Source organism: Glycine soja, chromosome 10 (assembly GCF_004193775.1).
Source record: "Glycine soja cultivar W05 chromosome 10, ASM419377v2, whole genome shotgun sequence".
Taxonomy (NCBI): Eukaryota; Viridiplantae; Streptophyta; class Magnoliopsida; order Fabales; family Fabaceae; genus Glycine; species Glycine soja.
Genome location: NC_041011.1, coordinates 6,826,854 through 6,852,925, shown reverse-complemented (window position 1 = coordinate 6,852,925; position 26,072 = coordinate 6,826,854). Strand labels below are relative to the sequence as shown.

At 27.9% G+C, this 26,072-nt stretch overlaps 2 protein-coding genes across 3 annotated transcripts; one reads left to right on the top strand and one right to left on the bottom strand.

Annotated features, from left to right (window-relative positions):
- Positions 1 to 1,205: 1,205 nt before the first annotated feature.
- Positions 1,206 to 4,888, bottom strand: LOC114371906 (IQ domain-containing protein IQM3-like). Its single transcript, XM_028329225.1, has 9 exons — positions 4,428 to 4,888; positions 4,155 to 4,263; positions 3,905 to 3,970; positions 3,559 to 3,647; positions 2,974 to 3,061; positions 2,658 to 2,804; positions 2,456 to 2,548; positions 2,123 to 2,224; positions 1,206 to 1,943 (listed from the first exon to the last, which is right to left on the bottom strand). Exons 1-9 carry the CDS (start codon positions 4,685 to 4,687, stop codon positions 1,446 to 1,448), a joined length of 1,452 nt encoding a protein of 483 aa, XP_028185026.1. The 5' UTR covers positions 4,688 to 4,888; the 3' UTR covers positions 1,206 to 1,445.
- An 18,994-nt stretch (positions 4,889 to 23,882) lies between these two features.
- Positions 23,883 to 25,441, top strand: LOC114369916 (60S acidic ribosomal protein P2-1-like). Of its 2 annotated transcripts, none has more exons than XM_028327195.1 (4): positions 23,883 to 24,021; positions 24,109 to 24,200; positions 24,465 to 24,694; positions 25,220 to 25,441. In XM_028327195.1, the coding sequence occupies exons 2-4, from the start codon at positions 24,113 to 24,115 to the stop codon at positions 25,244 to 25,246; spliced, it is 345 nt and encodes a 114-aa protein (XP_028182996.1). In that variant the 5' UTR covers positions 23,883 to 24,021; positions 24,109 to 24,112; the 3' UTR covers positions 25,247 to 25,441. The 2 variants fall into 2 exon arrangements, with proteins under 2 accessions (XP_028182996.1, XP_028182997.1); XM_028327196.1 differs by having other exon boundaries at positions 23,917 to 24,021; positions 24,096 to 24,200.
- The last annotated feature ends 631 nt before the right edge of the window (positions 25,442 to 26,072 follow it).

Here is a 26,072-nt window from a genome sequence, read left to right as displayed (position 1 = left end):
GGATGCCAAATGGTCCCAAATGTCTAGATGAAGTAGTTCAAAAACTTTGGATTACTAATTGAGAAAAGGTGACTTCTTTCTTCTCTATGGTGGCAGATATCATCTCACAAACTATATTTTATTGAGTGGAATATTTCCATTTTGTGAAATGAAATAAATGGCCTAACCTATTGTATAGTGCCACAGATCAAACACAGGTACAAATGAAGATTTTTTTTTTAATAAGGTACAAATGAAGAATTATTACCTAAGGTAGTGAATTTACGGTGGACATTTAATGGTGGTTGAAGAATTGATGTACAGATTTTATTAAATGATATGTGCCCCCTCTTAATCCAGCTGTACCTATCATTTTCAATGTATTTAATACATTCAACGCAAACATATTTTAACAGCTACAAGGTGTCACAAAAGTAGCCACAAGAAACACTACTCTGTCTCATAGCCCAATCTGTGGGTAGTTTCTTAAATAATAAGTGTTTCTAGCAAAAACAAATTTGAGAAAAATGTATATAACTTTTGAGTTTTAAGTATTACACTAGTAATTCTAGTTCATCATTCAAATAAAATTAGTTTTTCTGAACTCACTTTTAGAATATCATTCCCAAACATGCAAATCAATTTTTTAAAACCATTTCTTTCAAAATGATTTCTATCAAAACCTTAATGATTGTCTTCACAGTCATATTGTTACTCAGAATTCTGAGTGAAGATAAACAAATTTTCTTTTTATGCTAGATTGCGTCCTCATTAGTTCGATAATTTTTGTTATTAAAATAGATTCGAACTTATAACTTCTTTCTTTCTTCAAGCGTTAAGTCAATCTTATTATTATTATTCCTTAGTGGAGGTAAACAAGTAAACATGTTTTCACATCATAACTGGCCAAGAAATACAGACTAATATAATATCATTTCTAGAGCATCTAAATTATTAATTATTATTTGACATACAATATTTATATATATATATTCAATGATAGGTACGCTTCTATCATTCCTAGTGCTGTTTTTAATGATAGGTCATGAAGCACGGACTAATATCACAAGTGCTCCTAAAAATCATAGCTTCTATTAGACAACACATCAAATTGCTTCGTTCGTGGATTCTACTTTTGGAAAACATGTGTAGCACAATTTGAACACAGTAGTAGCTGAATCTAAATTCTAACCCCATCTAGCATAACCTTCCACCACTACAGGGTATCACATTAAACACTTTTTTCATTTATCTTCACCTCAGTGGAAACAAACAACCATGACATGAGAGAATAGAAACGATTGAATTTTATAAAGATAACAGCAAGTCCTCAAAAGTAGAGACAAACACAAAGAACAGGTATTTTACATTTAACTAAAGAACTTAAAAGCTTAGCAGAAAAAACCTTAAAGTGTTACTACACTAGGCAGGAAGCGTCATTCATAATCCTAAGATCAGTTACTAGCTCAATGAACAGAATTCTCATCACTGTCAATTCTAGTGCCATTGGCCATAGGCGACACAAGACCACCCACAAACCTGTATGAGGAAGGAGAAGGAGGAACTTTTGGAGAAAGGTTAAGCATTTCCAAGGCTTGTAGTCTAAGCTCCACAGGGTAGTCAGCAACACAACCAATTCTAGGTCCTGCCCCGGTTGACCATCTATGCGAAAGTTGGTGCCCCAATTGGTAGGATTTTGTAGCCTTCTTGGAATTGATTCTTTGCAATATCGCTTTCTTCGGCACATCAGCTCTTGGACTCTGAAGCCCACCTGAGAGAGTCCTTTTGTAACTGCCAACAGATCCAGGTTGAGGGTCTTCCTTGATTGAGGATGCAGTGTTCTCGGCTTCCTCAGAAACTACAGGCTTGGATATCTTACCATTGCTAGAATCTTCAGGTGCTGTGGCTATTTCACTAACCTTGCTGTCCTCGTAAGTATCGGTATCATCCTTTGGATTGCGTACCTGAAACAATGCATCAAAATCATTCAATAAAAAACGCATGTGATTATCAAAGTGTTTTCCAACGAACTATCAAATGTTGTGGCCATAAACGATCAAAGTTTACTTGAAGAACTATTCATTGGCCTAAACAAACACTGTAGTTAAAGTACACAGGAATGACCTGGTGCTAATCAAATTACCTCAACTTCATCAATGTTGACACCGTTTTCCTTGAGATATGATACGAAGGAGTTGAGTGCGTCATCCGTTGGCCGGTAGTGTCCACTATAAGCAGAGATGGACTGAAAAGTCAAAGCCATTGAGAATCAGACATTTGTCAATGCACATAAATCCGAATTTGTAGATGTGTCCATCAATGTCAATTCCATGTGCACAGCACATTTGCACCAAAAGAAAAAAATGACAGCAACACACTATCTCTTTGAGACTGTTAATGGGACCATCTCATACTCTTCGAAGATATTCCAATAGCATAAAAACTTAATCATGTAAACCTGTGAAGTTAATTATACCTTAAGAACGCCATGCTCGACCTCCAGCCTTCCAGCAGCCAAGGTAGCTCCACCAGCCAAGAAAGATGAATGATGGAATAATCCCTTCTTTTTCTGAGAGGTTATTGCAATGTATCAATATGGCTGAAAAGAAATGGCAAAGTGCCTGTGTAGAAACGAGAAAATGGAAAATTAGAAACAATAACTGAGCCTGAATTGTTACCTTGCCAGCATAGAGTTTCTTAGAGGTGCTCATAACAAATATCCACTTGGCATCCTTAGAATCTTCTTTTGTGTGAAGTAAATCTCCAGATTGCTTGTGGATAATCTTCCCCTCACAGACAATGAATTCATAGTGTTCTCTCTCTTGCTAATGTAGAAAATTATTAAGATGGATCAACCAGTCAGAAAAGCAGCAAAAGGCAACAACTTTTGGAATAATGCAATACTACTGTACTAGTCAAATTCTCAATAAAGTCAATGTCAACTACAATTAAACAAAAGAAAAAGTAATAAATCCAATGAGCATGTGCACATACAGGTCCTAGATACTTTATGCATTGCTTTCGGAGCTTGGATCTGGGGCATTGTTCAAGATCAATATTTTTTCCATTTCCCAAATCCAACCTGTAGAATGAGAAAAAAAAGTCTCAGTAACACTAACAAAACCACTAACAAATTCTTGTATCTTTCATCCAACTTATCACATCTTGTGTAAAGTTGGTTCTTTTTAATAAATTCTTTGGCTTTTTTTTTAAAAAAAACACTAACAAAACCACAACCTGAGATCATTCAATCTAGCATCTTACTTCACAACTTAACCCCATTTATGACAAGCTCCCCTTTGTTAAAACAAGATATAGGAAACAAAATCAAAATTCTTCATTTCATGTAACTGATAAAATGGGGGCACATAAACAATCCCCTTTTGTCATTGAAAGTATGAAAGAGTAGACAATGAAACACTAATGGGATTTAGAAGCTGAAGTGTACAGCAACATACATAATTCCCCTGTATCCACAATGGAATCATGCAATAACAACAGCATATTAGCAATCAGAAACGACCTTAGCCCAATTAACAAATCGTGAAATGCTTTCTATCTAGAAAAAAATGGTCTCACCAGTAAAAGAATGGCTGGCCAGAATCGGTTTTGCACCATTCTTCATAGTAATAATGCAAGTTATGTCCATAGCGGTGGCGTGGATCAATCTACAGTTTAAATCATAACAACACCAATAAAAAAATGCATGTTTGAAAACCCGTTGAAATGTAAGAAATCGCATCTATAATATAGAAGCTATAACTACTAATACTAGCTTCTCAGCAAACGTGAAAAAACACATCTGAAATGTGAAACAAACATGTTATAACACATATATGGATGAGTTGGTCAAACAAAACAAAATATAAATAAATTAAATAATTAAAAAAAAAAAAGTGGGGGGTGTTAGGAAATGCATGCTCACAGCTTCAATCCAATGTTGAAAAGCCAATTTTTGTGCTTTGGCGTCCAAGTACAAACCCTTTCCCACCTGCCAAAAATAGTTGACTTTCAGAATCAAACTCAAAAAATCGTTCTTTTTTTTTTCTCAATCATAAATTCATAATCACAATCATCACACGGAACAAAAAGCACTTCCAACAAAACGTACAAATACCCGTATAACACGTTATTATATACATACAAAAATAAATTAAAAAGAGAGAGAGAGAGACCTTGGAAGCGTTGAGTTTGACCCTACTCCACCGTGACGCAGCACTCTCAGGCAAATTGAAGAACGAAATGGTGCTGTGGTTTAGCCTCGCGAAATCAATCACTTGCCACCTTCAAAATTTTCAACCCCACTTTTCTCAAAAATTAACTCGTCATAATAACAATAATATTACAGTTACAAATTAAAAAAAAAATAAAGTAGTAATAAAATATAAATTAAAGAGAGAGAGAGAGAGAGAGAGAGAGTTTGCATGAAGAGATTAGAGAAGACGCACCAGAGCTCCTCGGCGACGACGGCGGAATCAGCCAGCCTCCGCCGTGTGCGGTAACTCCGGTAGACCTTTTGCACCTTGAGGGCCGCGGTGGTCTGGGGGCACGCGCGTCCCAGCGTGTGAGGCTCTGGCGGCGCGTGAGTGGGTGTTTGGAGTGGCGGGTCATGAGGGGAGAGTGGGAATGTCGGGTTTGGGTATTCGGAGCTCCGAAATTGGGGTTGATGAATGTCGAAGGTGGAGAGAGTGTGAGTTTGAACTTCCATTTAGTCAAAGAAAAGACAAAAAACAGAAACAGAATATGCAGAATCGAATTCTGAGGATGTGGTCTGAATCACACAGAGAAAGAGAGGGTTTTGTTTCTGAACAGTGAGTTTGATCGTTGGACGATGTCGGAATGTGTAGAGTGTAGAGTGAAGAGAGAAGAACTAAGAAGCACGCATTACAACGTTGGAGTCAGCGAGTAATGGTTGTTCTTATATAAACACACAACACAGCGTGTCCATTTCTTTTTCATTTTTATTTTGGCTAAGTGTCAATTTTCTTTATTAATTTATTTTGATAAATAGTTAAATTTGTTGCAAAAGTGTTATGTGGTACTAAATTAATTTTTAATGATGAAAAATATAAATTTAATTTTTTAATATTCAAAAATTAAATTTAAATTTTTTTTAAAGCTACTATCGCTTTTGATATTTATACTTATTTTTCTTTCCTAATTTGGCCTCTCCCACGCGCTTCACTTATGACTACGCCTCACCCGCTGGCGTCGTCTTCCCGACACACGAGAGATAAATTTCTGGTGTTGATATGGCGAGTCAGTCAATGAAAAGAGATTTTGGAACTGGACAAAGAAGTCGATTTTAAAATTAATTAACGTGTTATTAAAAAATAAATAAAATATACGTTACATATGCAACATGATTAGTTGATTATGTCAAAGTTGATAGAGTAAACCTTTTTTTACTGCAGACTTTTGTTAATTCAATTATTGAATCGCATAATTGTCTTCACGATAAATTACACTTCAGAAATTTTGAATATTCATTTTTTACATATTATTTGTATATATAATATAATAATAAGGATGCTTCAAAAAAAATATAATAATAAGGAATTATATATATTTTAAATAGATTTAAATATATTTTTTATCTTAAAGTTAATATTTTTTTCAATTTTAATTCTTATAAATACAAACTTATGAAAATTATAAATAAAAAAATTAAAATCTTATATAAGGATCACAATTGGAAAAACATCAACTCATAGAGACTAAAATTTATAGGAATAATAAATAAATAAATAAATACTAATTTACTATAATTAAAAATATATTTAAGTCTTTTAAATATTATATTATATGTTAAATATCCTATTAAAAAATTAACTATACATAATAATAAATATAGAAAAAAAATTAAGTATGCAATGAAGATTTGATCTTTAGACTTGTGTATATAAAAGAATACATGGTTTGATGAAGACAAAACCAAACAAATGAAGCACTCTCGACATTGGATGAATCAAAGCTAAAAATAAAATAGTTAATGAAGTCAAGGTTCAATCCGGGAGATTGAAGACCAAAAATCAGAGTCCTAGGTACATCTTGTAAACTCCTCAAGCATCAATGATCCATCTATGGCTTTATCAATATATGTCAACAATAAACTAACTAATCAAAGGTTTTTATAAGAAATTGAACTATAAAACTTAAAAGCTTGAATTTGGACCAAAGGACTCGAGTTTGGAATGATAGACTCAAGTTTAAGAAAGTCAAACTCGAGTAATAGACTCAGTCCTATGAGTTCATGAGTTCATGAGTTCAAGATTGAAGGTTTTGTGCATGATCTCAAAAATATATTTTTTAATTAAACCTGATAATTGAATTACAAATTTGGAAAGTATCCTTGCTTAAAATCAAGCTTCTAAAAACATAGAAATAATGAATATTTTTTAATGAAGTCTTTCTTCTATAAAATAAAAAATTGCTTATTTTTATTAAAAGAAACATTTATTTTAACAAATAAATTTAAACAATCTGATCTTATATTTGAATATTTGTATTTTATTTTACTTTCTCAGTTCTTGTTTTCTTTTTAATTTTTATTAGCAATAAAAAAGAATTTGAACAAATTATAAATAAATTAAGTTAAATATAAAACTTGTTATTATTTTGAGAACGACGCATGAAGTTCAAATTATGAACCAATCACATATAAATTAATATTAACTGACTTGTTTTTGTCAAGTTGCACAATAGTAAAGACTAAAGAATATTGAGAAAGAAATACACCGTCAATTTTTTAGTTTTCTTATCATTATTTTATAATTTTTTTAATTATAGTATTGATACGAAGTATTTAATAATTTTTTTAATGATTAATATTTGTTGAAAAAATATGACAAATCGATTAGAGTGAAATTATTTTATTTCAATCACTTTTTTATATTCAAAGACTTTTGCTTAAAAAATCCAATCTATGAGCAACCAACTACTTGTTGATTTTGTAATCATTATTTGAGACTTACTAGCAAAAAAAGAAAAAATATTTTTATTTCATATCCAAAACTTGATTTGAAAGGTAAACTCATAAACATAGACGAAATTTCGTTGAACATATTGATATGAAAATAAAACTCTATTTATACGTACCCACTAAACTAAGGGTTAAGTTAGTGACAAAGGCCTATCTTTTTTTTTTTTTTTTTTTGACAATGGACAAAGGCCTATCTTAATATGTTATAATTCAAGTATTTTTTATATAAAAATATAATAAATTACCCAAATTCTTTTGACATGTATAAGTGAGGTAAAATGTCATAAAAGAAATGGATAAACTTATGCTTCTGCCAATAAAAGCTGGCACACATTTGGCCCTTCTAGGAAAAGTCCACTAATTAAAAACACCGCGGTATGTAAGGATTAAGATTATTCTTCCTTTAAAAAGAAAATTAATAGTATTCTATGTGATCAAATTAATGAGAGAGATACTATCGTGGATAAGGTTATTTTATCATTGGTCAGAAGATGGAGTAATAGTGTATTTCAATTCAGGAAAGAATATAGAGAAGAAAAAAATATGATAATATTTTTTATTTTATAAAAGAAATATATAAGAGAAGAAGAAAATATTTTCCTTTTAATTTCATTTTTTTAAATCTCTTTTCTATCACTTTTCTTCTGTGGCGGATGCATGTATTAGCTTGTGGGGGGCAAATGCCTCCACAAGATTTTTTTTTAATTTGTATATATATAATAAAAAAATATTTTTACTCCCATAACATAATAGGCATTGTTACCATAAACTATTTATTTTAAATGAATGTAATAATAAGCAATTAAAAAATTAATACTAATTTTATTGTTCTTTTAGATAATGAAAAAATCATAGTATATTTTTAAAGTATGAAAATCTGTAAAGAATAATTGTAATTTGTAGAAACTATTTATTGTTATAACATTATGTATTTTATAAAATTAACTTATTTATAAGTATTTTGAAATTCTTTTGTCATAACACTATATATTTTATAAAAGTTTGAGATATTTTTTTTTCATAAAAATATTATAAATTATTTATTGCTTCCACTGAAAAAATTATAGATCCCTCACTTATTTTCTTCATACCAATTAAACACAATCTAAGATCAAGCAATATATTTTTTTACAATTTCTGAAAGTAGTTGTTCTAATTATGATGTTATCAGTTGTAATAGATTACTTGGTGTCTAAAAAAATAGTAGATCTTGTAAAAACATATTGATAATGTTAATTTTATTTAGACACTTGGTGGTCTATGTTTGATAAGGTATTTTAATTAATTTTTAATTTTTTACTAGTTGAAAATTTTATTTGATTGTTTGATAAACAAATTTTTTTACTAGCTTTTTAGTAATTTATAGTATTTTTTAAAACTCTACTTAAAGTAACATGTTTAAAAACACTAGCTTCTAGCATTTTATATTTTCTTCCTTATTTATTATTAATGTATTTATTAATTTTTCTACTTACCTTTTTAAATAAATCAGGATTTTATTATTTTTCTTTTTTTACTCATTCATATATTTGTTGTCTCCTTTTTTTTCTAACATCCAGACCCCCTCATTTTGTTTCACAATGTGCACACTAACATTTTTTCCCAAGTAATGAACTAATGATATTTTTTTTTAAAAAGTTCACTCCTTATATAATGTTTTGATAGGTTCTCTTTACAATATTTTGATTGTGAAATTCACCTGTATGAATGAGTAAAAAAAGAAAAACAATAAAAAAGAAACATAGGGATTGATTACGGTTTTGCTTTGATAGGTTCTCTTTACAATTTATCCTTTATTCTTGATTTTTTTTTTTTGCAACTGTTCAAACTTTCATAGATGAATTACGATTGTACTCTTGTATTGTAAGGTGATAGGGGTTGCTTTTAGTGAGGGTATTGTTTGCTTAGATTTATTTGTTTTTCCGTAAGTTATGAATTTAGTGGTGTAAGGTAATTTATCCTTTTTGTAAGGTATTACTTTTGTAATTTGGTTGACATGTTTTAAGTCTTGTAATGATAATCTCTTTTTCCTGAGATAAAAATTCATTCATTATAAGATTTAGTTTAATGATTAATTATTCATTTTTTATAGGAGAAACCTGAGGTTAAAAGATTTTGTAATAAATCAATGGATCTTTGACTTGATGAATTATGGAGGTTGTTTGAAAGACTATTATGCAACTTGGTGAAAATGTTGTTGCACCCTCTATGGATTCTAATGTTGATGAAATTATGAAATGTGAGAAAGGAGATAAAGAATGGTGAGGAAGGAGATAAAGAAATTGATAGAAAAGACACTCATCAGGAGAGAGATAGAATAATTGTTTATAGGAAATATAATCAATATGTTTCTCAAGTGAAAGATTTGTTAGATGAAGAACATATTTTGTTGTCTAGTTTCATGGTGAGTTTAGTAGTACCCAAGCACATGACCAAGATCATAGTAACACCTAAGTACCTAGTCACATTGATGGTACTAACAAATCTACACAAACTCAAACATCCAAGTGAAATATAATCAGCACAAACGAAAATATGAAAAATATATCTACTCAGATGAAAGAAGTGTGCAACAATATTGCCAATTTAATATGTAATAATAGGTCGTAGGTTTACTATAGTTTATTTTATTTTTTATATTATGTTTTGGATATTTTATATTAATTTTCTTAATTTAATGATTATATTAATTTAATATTATAAATCAAGACATTGATAACCATAGATGATAGGTTTTTTTTTATTATATTTTATATTTTTTATGTTACAATATTTATTTTAACTATTGTACCACTTATAATATTTAATTTATTATTTTAACACTAAAATTTCTATTATTTTTGAATAGTTTTATATAAGATGATTTATTTTAATTATTACACTAATCAACATAATAAAAGTATAATGTTTACTTAAGTGTATTTTCTTATATTATTTTAAACTTGATTAAAAATATTTCATGAAATAGTATAAGATTAAAGTAGAATACTTAACATGAAAAAAATGTAACATAAAATAGTAGAATATAAATATGTTTATTTCTATCATTTTATATTTTCAGTTATTTTATACGTTATTTTAGTTTCACTAGACACTACTAATTTAATAAGTTAGTTTTTCAATTTTCATCTAACTAATTTTTCAATTATATTTCGTAAAATTATATTCAACAAGACATTTCAACTCATTTTTAGTTTTTTTAGTAGTTAAAAAATTCATTTGATTGTTCGATAAACAAAATTTTTTAAATAACTTCTAACCTTTTTTTTTTTGAATCGTTATGATGTTTTAAAACATCATATTCATATAATTTAAAAAGCATGCTCTTATTCATATAATTTAGGAAACATGCAGAACACATGCTGAAGGTAAGTTACTCAAGAAAGGGATTAGTTTTTAAAATTTTGAAAAATAAAGAAAGACAAAACTCTGAAATTTATATAAATGTAAAAAAAAAGTTATGAGAATTTGTTATTATAATTTATAAGTTAATTTTTTTCGTTTTATCAAAACAAAAAATTCTCATTTAAGAAAATGTTTTTTTTTCTTCAGAAAATGCGTATGAGATTGTAAATTTAAATAAATATAAGATGTTTAAGAAAAATATTTTATAAAAATGATATCTATAAAGGGTATCACCAAATATAAAATAATAATATTATGTTGGTCATATAGTGTTATCTCAAACATTATATAAAACAGTATTAAAAGAAGGCATTTTTGTTTATATGTATTATTAGATGTTATGTTATCATACATATATCAAACTTTTCTTCTTTATTAAAAAAAATCCTAAACATTTTTTAAAGGGTAAGAGTCCAAGCACACTTAAAAACAACATCAAAAACAAAATATATAGTAACATATTTAAAATTGTGATCCATTATCTTCTTCAATAGTCCAAGTGTATTTGGTAGCCAATGAGAATTCTCGCTGTCACGTGAGTGACGATAAATTCAGATGTAGGGCTTTAGTTATTGATAGAAAAAATATATGTTAGATTAGGTTAATAAACAGCTAGCTCATGTATTATTATTTTGTAATAATTATTTCATTACATTTTTTCAAGGCTTGTTGGACAGAAAGTGAGGAAAAAAACAAAAGAAAAAAATTTGTATTTTTGTGTTGTTACTTTCGAGAAGAAAGTGATGGAATATTTCTCGTAACACGTTTGACATTTTTACTTTAAAAGTTAATAATAAATAAGTTTTTATCAGTAGATCTAAAATTTAAATTTTTTTTTATCCTTAGATGAGGTAGATACACATCTTTGTAATGAAAAACTAAAAATGTAAAAGAGAAATGCAAAAATTATTATGGAAACATAATAAGCCCAAAAGTAAACGGCCATTGCACTTGTTTGCTACTGCATCACTGACACAGACTGGTCAAGAAAACAACCAACGCCTTCTTCACTCTTCGGCACACCAAAGTTGAATAACTATAATTCTCTGTTTTCCTTTTTTCTTTTTCCCCATTTCAACTTTATAATACGGGATTTGCTAACTATTGGTTTACTACTTTAATTTATTATATAAAATTGTTTATAATATTTTTGAAAATTTTAGGCAATTTAATATAAGATGATAAATGTTGATTAACTAATAATTATATGCCACTGTAATGTTTTAGAATACTAAATATTTATTTTTATATAATTAAAATTAAAATAAATAAACATTTTTAAATTCTAAATTACATTATGATTAAAACTCATAATAAATAAATATTTTTACCTTATAAAGTATATTTTTAATTATTGACTATTTCTTTGCAAAATCTAAAAAAAATGAAAAAAGTATATTTAAACAATTAAAAAAAACAATAGTATAGGTAAAGATAAAATAATAGTAGTTTGGGATAGTTGAGAAATATATTTTTAGGCTTAAAAATATATTTCTTTGTAAAAAGGAAATATATTTTTAAGCTAGTTAGTAAGATAATGTGTAAAATGAATAAATAATATTAAGAATCTCTAATTGAGAGAGTGAGTAGAGTGAGAATCTAACTCTCTAATTTGTTAATTATTATTTATAATATAATAATAAATTAATTTTGATTAAAACTATATTAATCTTAAATTTTAGTTTATCTCTAAACAATAAAAATATCTTCTATTTGATAAAATCTATTAAGATTTGAAATTTATATCAAATTAAATTATGAAATATATTTTAAAGAAAATAAAATACTTAATATATAAGATTGGAATAACATATATGTAGATGTGACTCTTGTCGAATTAGCTTATAAGTTAGTCGAAATAATTTACAAGTTACAAAAGTTACATAATATACCAAACACTCTACGAGAATAAGAATGATTCGTAAAAATACTTTTACTCAATAATAACTCATGAAAATATTCACATCAATAATAGCTCAAAAAAAATAGTCTTATTCAAGAACGAGAGATTTAGATCTATAATATAAGAATAAATACTAAATAATTATTGATTGAATAACATATTTTTTAACGCATTCTATATTATTTTTATATAGATATTCATTCTATTTTATTGATTGATTTTTTAAAACTCCACGTATTAATTATTAAGTATAAAAAAAACTCAACATATTATTCATTGAATTCATTAAATAAGACATTAAGAAGACTCATTCTATTTCATGAGTCCAGGTAGATTTATGTCAATAACAACAGTGTGCTAATATATAAGTTGTCTTTAAGAATATATATATTAGTGATTCTTTTATAAAAAAGAATATATCAGTAATAATATGTTTTTCATATATAAGTAACTTTATTTGATACAGTATATATAATATAATTAATTTTAAGTTTTTTTCTTTTACTTAAGTATGTAATAAATATATTTTATTTAATTTAAGTAATTAAGTTTTATGACTAATAAAATGCAGAACTACTTCATCCTAAATACTAATAATTTGATGTTCTTCTGTGTGTATTTTGATTAGTCCTACGAAATATACATAATCATTAATCACAACTAGACATGGCAAGAAAACCCGTATCCGTGGGTACACGCCCGAATCCGTCCCGACTTTGATGGGTAATATCTGAGTTGACCGGGTATGGGTTCGAGTTCGGGTTTTTCCCGATAACCAAAAGTCGGGTACGGGTACGGATATGAGATTATTAGACCCGTCCCGACCCCGAACCCGAACCCGCCCCGCCATTTAAAATCTTTAGAATTTTTGCATAATTTAATCAAAAGACATATAATTTTTATTACTAGTTAATTTTATTTTAGAATTTTTACATAATTTAATATTATTTTCTTAACTATTTATGTAGAAACACACGTTATAATAAATTTATTGATATATAAATAGTTAAAAATAAATGTTTAACAATCAATTTATTTTTTTCTAAAATCAAATTTTTAATATTTTTTTTACAAAAAAAAATAATTTTCTAAATGGTGTGTGGAACGGGGTTGGGAATACCCGATACCCGACGGGTACGAGAATGAGACAATAAACTCAAACCCATCGGGTCGGGGTAAGGGATTGGGAAGACAATACCCGTACCCGACCCGCCCCATTGCCATGTCTAATCACAACAACAACAAAAATGCAGAGAAAAATATGAGAAAGTATTTAAATAAAAGGCAAACATTTCACCAGTAATACATGATAATACTGTTAGTAAGCATAGCATAATTCTGGTTATACAAGATCATATTGCTTCTGTCTTTTAAAAATTAGTAGATAATTAAACAATTGTTGAAGAAACTCTGTATAAGTGCTTAGTGTTATATAGGGGATGTTTGTCACTCAACTAAACATATGTATCGTGTAATATTCGTGTTTCACACAAAGGTGGATGCAGCTTGATGCGCCAATTTGTAAATATTATTCTTTTCTTGTGGAAAAAATCTCAGTTGTTACATTCAATCTAGCAACATTGACAGTAAACGAGCTAATTAATTAAACAACACTGCAAATAATTCACACTGAGAGTTGAAAACAACGTAGTCACATAGCAAGTTCGTGCCAATAACATGAGGTCCATAGCTTTTAAAATTGGATTGACAAGGACCACGAAAATCTAAAATAAATCCTCTGGCCAATTCCATAAAAGTTCAAAATTAAATTTTAAAAATTATGATGAGAAATGAGCCTGAAATATGCTGAGTCCAACCTCCCAACATAATAACAGCAAATGCATAAATTAACTCACCTGAAATTATTTCAATTTAATCAAAAGTTTTGAATTTAAATTATAAGTATATACTTTGAATTTTTTTTTTTTATTTATAGAAATTCTATCTGCCTCAAACAATTATATGTCTCCCGTGGAGAGGATATATAGTTGTAGTCTTAAAAAACCCTCCGAACATAATGAAAAATAATTATAATTAAAAACATATAAATCACATTAAAATTTTCAGAATATTTTTAATAAATATATTCATTTAAATATAAAATTAAAATTGTATCAAATTGAATTTAATTAAAATACTTTTAGCTAATAATTTTATTCTAAAAGAGTTTATTAATTATCATCGTTGACTATGAGAACATCTTTTTAACGTGTTTGTGTTCTTATTGATAAATATGTTATATGTGAAGTATGAAGATGTTTGTTTAAAATAATACTTAAAGGTTTGAGCTTATAGAAACTTATTATTAAAGAATAATTGAAATAAATCATGACACATTATATTTGTAGACCATTGTATATATAAATTGTATGTTGGGAGACTAATGTTATGTTTGGATGAAATGAAATAAAATAGGAAAAAAAAACAAAAAATGGATAACAATATATTTTTTATTGTTTAATTAGAAGGAAAAAGAGAAGAAAATGAAGAGCGAGACTAATTTGTAGAGACAAATATTTTTTAAAAAAATTCCTCTCATTTTTTCTCATTTTAAAATTTTCTTTTATGATTCTTATTTTCCTTCAATCCAAACGGAGGTTAAATGCAACCTTTTTTGAGATTTTACGGGTGAACTAAGAAGGTAAATGTTGTCTATAAAAAAAAAGATAAATGCCATTTTTTTCTTAGGTTTTCCTTTATATCGTACTCTACCATTTACTTACCTTTATCTATCACAAATCCAACATGAACTTGAGCTTTTGTTTTTTTTTTTTTTTTTATAGAAAAACTTCAAGAAGCATCATCAATATCCCTTATGTTTTTCCTTATGTTTTTCCTTGTGTTATCTATGAGACTAAATAAGGATTAAATATTTAAATAATAACTTTTGAAAAATAAGAATTTCTTAAACAAATCACATTTGGAAAAAATAAAGTCGAACTGAATCTTAACACGACTTTAGGGTGTATTAAATTAGAATTTTAAAATAACATTTTAGTATAAAAAAGTCTTTTGTGAATTTTTAAAATTACGTATAAATATTATGATTTACCAGATTTTTTTCAACATTTTTATAATAATTTGGATTTTCATAAATTTATATCATAAAAATTTAAAGGATTTGAAATGACTTTATAAATTTATAAGATTTGAAAGGATTTTGTGAATTTTTAAAAACACATTTAAAATTATAAGAGTTAGTGAAAGAAATAATAAGAAATTATGAGATTTGGATAAAAAGTAAAACAAATATAATTTTTTTAATCTTTTAATAATTAAATTGATTCTAGTTTTAAGTTCTTCTATACTAATTCTTTTTGTAATAACATTTTCTCATTTTCACTTTTGGATTTAAACAATAGATTTAAAATTATACATTAGTCTTTTGATTTTTTAATTACTATAATTATTTCATGATAAATCCAATGACATGTTTAAATAGGATATGGTGAAGATGGAAATTTTATAGGAGGGTTACTAAATTATATAGATGACAAAATTAATAATGACAGTCCCAAAAAATTACATTGAGCAGGTGATAGACACAATAAATATAAGAAAAACATGATTATCCTTAACACATAAGACAAACATTAATTTAAAAAACAAATGAAAAAGTACATAAAGAAGGAATATATTTGACATTCTTTTATTTCAAAAGAATATGAGAAACATATATGTCACATGTCATGAAAGAAAAGAAAATTTGATAATTAATAGAAAAAAAAAGAAAGAGTCTAGCAAAATCTCTAGAGTTTTTGGTGAAATTATTTTATAGATATTTTATACTAAAAAATTTAATTAAATTCATCGAAATCCTTTTTAAAAAATAATTTATCAAAATTTGTATATTTTTTTAATATCAAAAAACTTTTTATAAGTTATAAAAAATCATAATTGAATATCATTGAATTTTGTTGTCATCATTAAAAAATCTTAAAAGTCTTAATTAAATATCACAAGACTTTTTTATATCATTTAAAAATCTTGTTGAAATACCATAAGACTTTTTTTAAAAAAATATTTTAAATCTAACACACACTTTTACCTTCATTTTTTAAATCAAGAAAAAAATATTTTTAAATTTGATTTTTTAGTTTTAAAAAAAAACACTCTTCTTATATTTCTTCAAATGGTCATAACTAAAACTATCACTATAACTATATAACTATTTTTCTCATTAGTTGACACCAATAATATTACTATTACTATCACCATTACTATCAAGTATGATTGTCATTAGTCCTCCCACATTATCACCACTCCCACCCTTAGCATTGCACTGTTACCACCGTTACCGGACAGTATTATCATTTACACCACTACCTAGCTAGCATTTTGCTAACACCACCAATCGACTATAAACAATTATTGTAAAAAACAACTATGTTTCTGCGTGGAGAAAGGATGTATGACCCGCACAATAAATATTAGCTACTTGGCATGAATCCTTGTCCCAACTTTATTATGCCAACACTCTTGATCTTAAGTCTAATGCTGAGAAGAGTGTATAAACGCAACCCAGCTCCATTAGTCAAATCTCATCAGTCATCACTGTGGCACTGTCCCCCGTTTTTATTATATATCCACCCTACTCATAAATAAAAATAGCCTTTTTGTCTATTTGGTATGTTTAAAGATTCGTAGAAGATATCATTACATTAATATACTATTCTTTTAATGTAAACTTATGCATAAAGTTATCATTTTAATTACCAGACAAACACCTAAAGATCCTAAACTACATCACAATAAACGAAGAAGTTAACATATTAAGATCAATTATTATTATTGAGATTGCACAAAACTCCTATATTTTTTATGCCTACACTGACTAGTTCTCTTAATTATTTAAAAAATATTATACGTTAACATCTTTTATAATTCCCTTTATTGTTTAAACAACTAGCTAGTGTCCGCCGATAAGGAAAGTGGTTATAAATGTTAAAATACAACAAAGAATATCATACAAAATTATTGTGAAGGAAAAAGTTCTCCTTTTAAATATTTAATATAATATTATATATATATATATATATATATATATATATATATATATATATATATAATTTAAATTTGATACATCTGATTAAGTTGGAACAAACGAAATTATTATTTACATTTGTTTTTGTAAAATTAAAAACAATAGAGAAACCTATTAAAAATTAATATATATATATATATATATATATATATATATATATATATATATATATATATATATATATATATATATAATAGATTGTAAACTTAATATTTTTATGGCATAGATTATTAAACTAGTTATAATGTTAAATGAATATGAAAATCAAGATATACAATATACAAAATTAAGAAATATATATGTATCAATATAGATTTCAAATATATAAATAAATAATATTGATGTAAATATAAGATATGAAATATAATAATTAAATTTATAAATTCTTATTATCCTCTATCCTATGTATAAAGATTAAAATAACTAATTTAAATAAAGATACTTTCAGGAACCATTCTTTAACAAAAGCGTTTTAAGGATTGTTTTATTCTCTCAACGAGACCATTTTTAAAAAATTTTCTTAGCCCCTTATTTCTTTCAGTTTATAATTTTCAATTTTTCTTCTTAATTTTAAAATTGGATTTTAGTATTTTTTTAAGAAATTAACAATGATTAAATAAATTTTCTATCATAAATATAAAATATAATTTATATGTTAAAACTATTTTATTATGAATTGTAATTATAATTTATATTTTTAAAATTATTAATTATTGTATAAAATAAATATTTATCATGTCCAATGCATAAATTTTTTTGTAGATAGTACAATGCACAAACTAAAATACTATTAAAATATCAATTTTAAAATATTATGAGACATCAAATTTAATTGAAAGGATATAAAATACTACTATAAGTCAAACTTTTATTAAAACACATCAAATCTGCTTTTCAAAACATGAACGATCAAAATTAATTTTAAACCAAATCGAAATAATGAGATAAGACAGGTTTTAAACACTCCGTGTTTGTAAAATTTGACAAACTCAAGGACATGAAGTGTGGACAATTAATATGCATGACATTTTAAAAATCGAATGTACGACTACAGAGACAAAAGAATATGGATTTAGTAAATTCAGGTCCAAAGGTGCGATTTTATGTGTTTGACACAAGTTTGGTAGCACTCTCAATCACCATTCTTTTATAAATTTAATATTAAATTAATTTAACTATTTAATTATTATATATAACTATTAATAAATAAATTTAATTATTTGACTAATTGATATAACTACTTAGAAAATGAATAGTTTAGGGGTGTTTGGTTTGGTTGTTTTCTGTTTTCAAAATAGAGAACAGTGATGAAAATGTGTTTGGTTGGATTTCTCAAAACATTGAAAATGAAAACAGGAAACAACCAGAAAATGAAAACAATAAATTTTCGTTTTCAGTTGAGAACAGAAACTTCATTTCGGATAAAATGAAATTATGGTGACAATGAATATAATTTTAAGCAAATCTAAAAATACAAAAAGACAAAAAATCAATATATCATAAATTTTCAGTATTTTTATTTCATGAAAACAAAAAACAAAAAATTAAACCAAACATGTTTTCAGAATTTTAATCTTTTAAAAATGAAAATAATTTTCAAAAAATGAAAATGAAAACAAAAAATAAAAATGCAAACCAAACACACCCTCACACTCCTAACAAGCAGGTAAATGTTGGTAATTTTTTTTAATTACGTGAAATTCTATAAACATAGTTTATTTTATAAAAACTTAAAATATAACTTACACACACACTGTATAAATTAAAGCATGTTTCATGTGGCACGATCATGCCGTGGGTTTACTTTACAGTCAAATTTGTGCTGCGTTTCGAGGTTTATTATTGCTTGCACCTTCTTCCTCATGAGGGAAATAACATAACATAAATTGCCACTTGCCATGTGAATTCTTGATTTTTGAGTTTTCACTTTTCAAGTTCAATGCACTGTTTTCTTTATGCGCATCCTCTTCTTTTCGATCAAAGATAATTCATCATCTCATGTTTCCTCATTAGAAAAAAAAAGAGTAGGTTTCGCATCTGAGTAATAGCAGTATAGTTTTTAATTAATATATTGATACCGATGCAAGAAAATGATTGTCATAATAATTAAATGACCGGATTAAATAGTCAGTCATTTTAATTTAATAGAAGTCAAGGACAAAAAGGAAAAAAAAAAGTATACGTAATTGTCAATGTTCTTTGCTTTTGTTTTAAAGTCACTATACCACACTAAAAAAAAAAAGTGTCACTATATGAGTTGTTGGTTATGTGGAATAAGCATTATATTTAGGTTTAATGGTAAAAAATTTCCTCCTATTTTTTTTTTTTATTTCACTAAATTGATATTTTTATTTTTTAATATATTATCGGAATTTTTTATTTTTCAAAATTCACTATCTAAGTTGTTAAAATAAAAATTAAACATTAATTGTTAACTTAAAAAATTGATTATCTTGTATTCGCATATAATTGGTTATTTAAGAAGTATTTGTATATTCAAAAAATATCATTATTGATAACTAAAATGATTAATTATTTACGTTATTTCTAATTTATTCTCATCAGTAATTAGATCACTAACAATTATCTCAAAAATAATCACCCCAACCCTAAAATGTAAACTTCATCCACTCAAAATTCTTAATCTTTATATTAAAAAAATTTCTAATTTTCAAAATCAGCAACACAATATCTAAACTGAGTAATAAGAACAGTGAGACGCGTAAAATAAGTTAACAATTAACATTTAATTTTCCTTTAAAAACTCAGATAGTAAATTTTGAAAAAATATAAAGAGTCCGATAATAAATTAAAAAATAGAGAGACGATCAATGAGAAAAATAAAAAGATTGTTTTTTCCCATTAAGCCTTATATTTAATCCTTGTGTTTCCTCGATGATGTTAGTTTCAGAGCAAACTTGTGCTTTGACATTGTACATTAAAATTTATCCACACTATTGGAATAGTTTTATGAGCTTCTGAAGATTCGGATAAGCACAAGTACAGCACGTCGTTTTAAAAGGAAAGTAACCATCAAAATAAATCAGGAGGTTTAAATAAAATTAATAAAAATATAAAATTGGTTTCAACATATTATATATTTCATTTTTATTTAAATATTTCGTACATACTTTCCTTTATAATTATTAGTGCAAAAAAGACATCGAGACTTGAAAGTTACCTATACATTTAATTGGGTCATATAACTTGTTTTAAAATATGTAAATATTGTTGAAAGTTAAAATAAAATGTTATAAAGATTTATAATAGTTGAGGATAAAAATATCTAGAAAAAGAGAACACTAAATGAGGTTTTTTTTTATAATAATTATAGATATAAATAATGTTACTTCTCATTCCTATTATATTTTTATTGATGTAAGGGGTTTGATTATAATAACTACAAAATTATGAAAATCTAATTACGAATAATGAAAATTAAAGGATCAAAATCTCATATGAATTAAAATGTTAAATTAAATATAGAACTAAGCCCATTATTTTTAAGGCAGCTTAGCTCCGATCCTACAAACACGTTTTAACGTTATATGGAAAAGTTGTTGCATATATAGCCACTAAAAGAAGGGGAAAACAAAATACACTACATAAATTATAAATAATAATTAACAAAGAAATACATTACCTACAGCAATATATAATACTAATAATAGGTGTTTTAAGTATCGAAAAAAAGGTGATTTAAAATCTCCTAATTAAAAATATCTTCTAAAAAATATCTCCTAAAATGGAGACTTTTATTAGAAACTTGAGTAATACATGCATTCAGATTTCTTTAATTATTTTTTTACTGAACATTTTTTTAATTAATATAAAACCGTAGAAAAAATTAGTAGTTTTATAAAGTTTTGGAACCTATGTCATTAACTATATTTGAAAATACGTACAACTATATATAGCGATATTTTATTTTTTAAAATCTGTCGGCCAGGTCCAACTATGGATGCCAATATAAATGAACTTATTTTCTCATGGAACAGACATTACACCTGGTTTTATGTTAAACGTTAATACAAAAGACAAAGGAAGAAAATTATATTCCCTTAAAAAATGAAGACTTTAATTTACTTATTTTTAATACTACAATCCACCATGGACAGCGACCTTAGTGCAAAATCCGAGCTATCAAACTTTACTATGAGCTATCAATTCAACTATAATCATAACATAATCCTTCAGAATATTGTTAGATTAGCATTCATTTAATTCAGATAATGATAAACAAACCCTTTTTTTCTTAGTATTATCATATAAGTACCAGAAAAAATATCTCTAATATCACCATCCCCGGTCCGGTGGGAAAGAAATAGGAGAGTATCAAATTAATTTGTGCTGTTTGGTGTGAGAGAAAGAAAATAACAATATCTTTTAAAAAGGTATGACTATATTATATTATTTCTCACATTTTTTTTGTTGGTATTTGTGTTTTCCAATTTAATTCTCAAAGCGTGAATTTACATAGACTAAAAAAATCTTTAAAATATTAAAATTGAAAAAATATAAACTTATAAAAATTACAATTGATGTAATTTTTTTTTTACAAAAATCAAAATTAAAAAAAATATAAACTTACATAAACTAAATTCATACTGCCTTTTGAAATATTATAAAAAGGGAAGCTTGAACAATCCAAAAAGGGGAGTATGAATAAATAAAGGGGTATCATTTTTTGTTTTTTCAACAAAAGGTGTAGTACTGTAGTGTGTGACTGTGTGAAAAGAAATGCCATAGGAGTTTTTATCTAAGGAAGGCCCATCCAAATCATGTACTACGGCCCATACTCGGTGCAACATGGGCCTCACAACACGGGTGTGGCTTTTACTTCCTGACCCTCTTTTTGCTTCTCACACCCCAATAATAATTAAAGAACAAATTTACCCTTCAGCCAACACCCCCTTCCTTCCCTGCACAACCATAGTCATCAACACTATCGCACCCCACCTCCACCCAACATAACCACCATGCGCAAACAACACCACTAGCGACCATTATAGGTTGCCCTCCATCACTACACAAATCGCCATTGCTGCTTTTTGCCATGCACGTCACCACAATGTATGCCACAACGAAGAATGATGTTGCAACCACAAAGTCCAACCCATAGACCACAAAATCAAAACGAAATTGTTTGAAGAGGTTGTGACCACAACTTCTACGTTTGAAGAGGCTAAATTGATGATTGTGCATGTTGGGGGACTCAACGATAACAACAACAATGGTGTGACAACACGGATGAACCTTTAACTCGATGGTGGCAGAAGATGAAGAGTGGTGCTAGGAAAAGTTTTGTTGGTGATGATGAACAAAATGAACATATTTGAAATGCATTGACACAATGAAACACCACCCCAAAATAAGTATATTCCAGAAAACTTATTCGATAATTCATATTTTCTGAAAAATCAACTATGCAATATTAGTAAATGTACTCTGAAAAAATATTCCAGAATGTAATTATTTTACAAACATGTTTTAGGAATACTTGTTCTAGAAGGTTGCTTATAGTATTCCGGATAGAGTAATCCAGAAATCGGACAACTTTTCTGGAACAACTATTTTGAAATTATGCAACCCATATTCAAACATAATTAATCCAACAAAAATCAAAAACTTTTCCAGATTACTGTATTTGTAAGATTGCTGCCACACTTTTGGAATTGTTATTTCAGATAAAATACCTATAAACCTCTACAAAATACACAATAAAAAAAAGTAATAAAAATTAGAAAAAAATGCAATGACGAGGGAACATGATGAAGGAAGCCTCGAGGAAGGTACATGGGGTGTGAAGAGATTCAAGAGAAATAGGTTTAGGAGAGAGAAAATTATAATGAGAGAAGGGCAGTATGGGAATATTATAAAATTGGAAAAAAGCCCACAGGTGCGGGGACATGCTAGGTGCACCCAACAACATTGCTAGTGCACCCAGCAATTAGGTGAATGGGCAAAATTGCCCTTGCGTTAAAAAAAATAATTTCTTCTTCCGGAAGAAGGTTCTTCCGGAAATCTTCCGGAAACTTTTCGGAAGAACCTTCTTCCGGAAAAACAATTTATGTTCTACCGGAAGAACCTTTTTCCGAAAGCTTTCCGGAAGAACCTTCTTCTGGAAGCTTTCCGGAAGAAGGTTCTTCTGGAAGAACAAATTGTTGTTCTTCCGAAAAGTTTCCAGAAGAAGGTTCTTCCGGTAGAACAATTTATTCTTCCGGAAGAAGGTTCTTCCGGATGAACAATTTGTTCTACCGAAAGAACCTTCTTTCGAAAACTTTCCGGAAGAAGGTTCTTCCGGATGAACAATTTGTTCTACCGAAAGAACCTTCTTCCGGTAGCTTCTCCGGAAGAAGGTTCTTCCGATAGAACAAATTGTTCATCCGGAAGAACCTTCTTCCGGAGAAGTTATCCGGAAGAACTTCTTCCGGTAACTTTCGAAAGAAGGAATTATTTTTTTAATACAAGGGCAATTTTGCCCATTCACCTAATTGCTGGGTGCACCAGCAATGTTGCTGGGTGCAACTAGCATGTCCCACAGGTGCGGGTAACAAAGCCCAAGAACCGGTTAGTTTCTTTCAGCAAAAACAAAACCCTAGCAGTAGCACACGCACTACCTCAAAAACAACACTACAATAACATAACCCTTCGAAGTCGTCGTTTATCTCTCCTCGTTCGCATCTTCACCCTTTCCCTGTCTCTCAGGTTCTCTTCTTCTTCTTCTTCTTCTTCTCTCTTTGTGTATTCTTATCTATTTTTACAAACGTTACTTATTACAGTGTGTAATTTCAGAAAGATGAAGGTGGTCGCTGCGTATCTGCTCGCCGTCCTCGGTGGCAACAACACCCCCTCCGCCGATGACATCAAGGAAATCCTCGGCTCCGGTATATTTAATTCTTCTCTTCCATCCAAATCCCTTTTTTAATTCTTAATTTTTTTTAATCGGTTCAATCGAACAAATGACTCATGCTAATTAATTAGGTTTAGGTTTAGGTTGAAATTTGCTTGCCCCATTTGTTTTTTTTTGTCATTAGTACGCAAATTGGTGAAAACGGTTCGTTTTATTTAGTTTTTGTATTTGATTTAGTTATTTTGGGGAGAGGTTCTTGAAGATAGGATTGAGTTTTGTTTTTGTTTTTAATTTGCAGTTGGAATAGAGGCAGATGAAGATAGGATTGAATCGTTCTTGTCTGAAGTTAAGGGTAAGGATATAGTTGAGCTAATTGCTGCCGGTAAGGAAAAGCTGGCCTCGGTGCCTTCTGGTGGCGGTGGTGCCGTTGCCGTCGCCGCTGCTCCTGGTGGAGGTGGCGGTGGTGCTGCTCCGGCTGCTGAGGTAAAGAAAGAGGAAAAGGTGGAGGAGAAAGAGGAATCTGATGATGTAAGTGTTTCTTTTCCACCCCTGCCTCACAATGGACAGAATCAGAATTGATTTTACTTCCAGTCTAATGTTATTGTAGTAGAAGTTTTATATGTTTGGTTATTGTTAGGAAAAATTGATTTTGCTTCCAATTTTTGGTTTGACTAGAGAGGATAAAATATAGCGTTTGCTTTAAGTTCAAAAATTTACATTTAAGTTTTACATCAAACTTGATTTCAATGTAAAAACATCCAAATATAAATCAATTCACTAAAAAACCAATTTTACAAATGCTGATCCAAACACACTATAAATGGTTTTAAACTTGTGGTTGGTTAATCTATTCTAATTGACTTGCATATTCTGTGATTGAAATGGTTTTGATCAAAGCATAAAATGGTCAATGCAATTTGCATATTGCCTTTCAGTACGAAGTAGCTTTGTGTAATAACTAGCTTTCAGTTGGTGCAAATTTCAAGCTTGTATGTATTTGGTTAATCTGAAGTTTTTCTGATTGTTTATTGGTTAATTTGTTTTGTGATGCAGGATATGGGTTTCAGTCTCTTCGATTAATTGGTGTAGTCTATTCAGCTTTTTTTAGTCCAGAACATATTCTCAATTAACACTAGAGCATTGAGTTTGTCAAAGTTTTGTTCTAAGGAGTAATTTAGTCTGTTTTTATATCAATGACCAAACAAGTTGGATGAATTTGGTTTTATATTTTAGTATCTTTAAAGTTATGGAATTTCATTCTGGTAAAATCTCATACACGCTTATTCCTTGTTTTACTTTTTGAATATAGTTATTATGTTAAGTGACAAAAATTAATGAATTATGCCATTAAAATTACGCCCAATATTTTTAGCTTAAGATACTTGTTAGTATCACGTTGGATCTCAACAAATCTGAGTTGGGGTTTGTGTAGATAAACTTGATATATACTTGTTGGTAAAGAATGAGAAGGTAAAATGTGTCCAACTTCTCTCATAAGTTATAATTAACTTAATTTTTGAATAAGCTAAATGAGGGAGCTCTTTTTTTGAGTTGCATAAGTTGATTTTATCTTATACGAGAGAAATTAGATTTGTTTTAGTTTTTATTTTTTTCCCTCTATAGGTACTTATTGGGAAATTTATTTGAACAGCCCTTGAGCTGAGTAAATTTTAAGGAAAACTAAGTTCTTTGTAATGCTAATCAGTGTTCTAATGTAAAAGTAGATAGATTTTTATTGGGTTGTGTAAAGTTATGTTGCTATTTTTTTACTCGTATGTTTTTTACAATATATATATATATATATATATATATATATATATATATATATATTAATTTACTTAACCAATGTCCTTGGCAAGATCCTTGGATTAAAAGGGGTTGGTATGTTTAATATAAATTTAGCTTA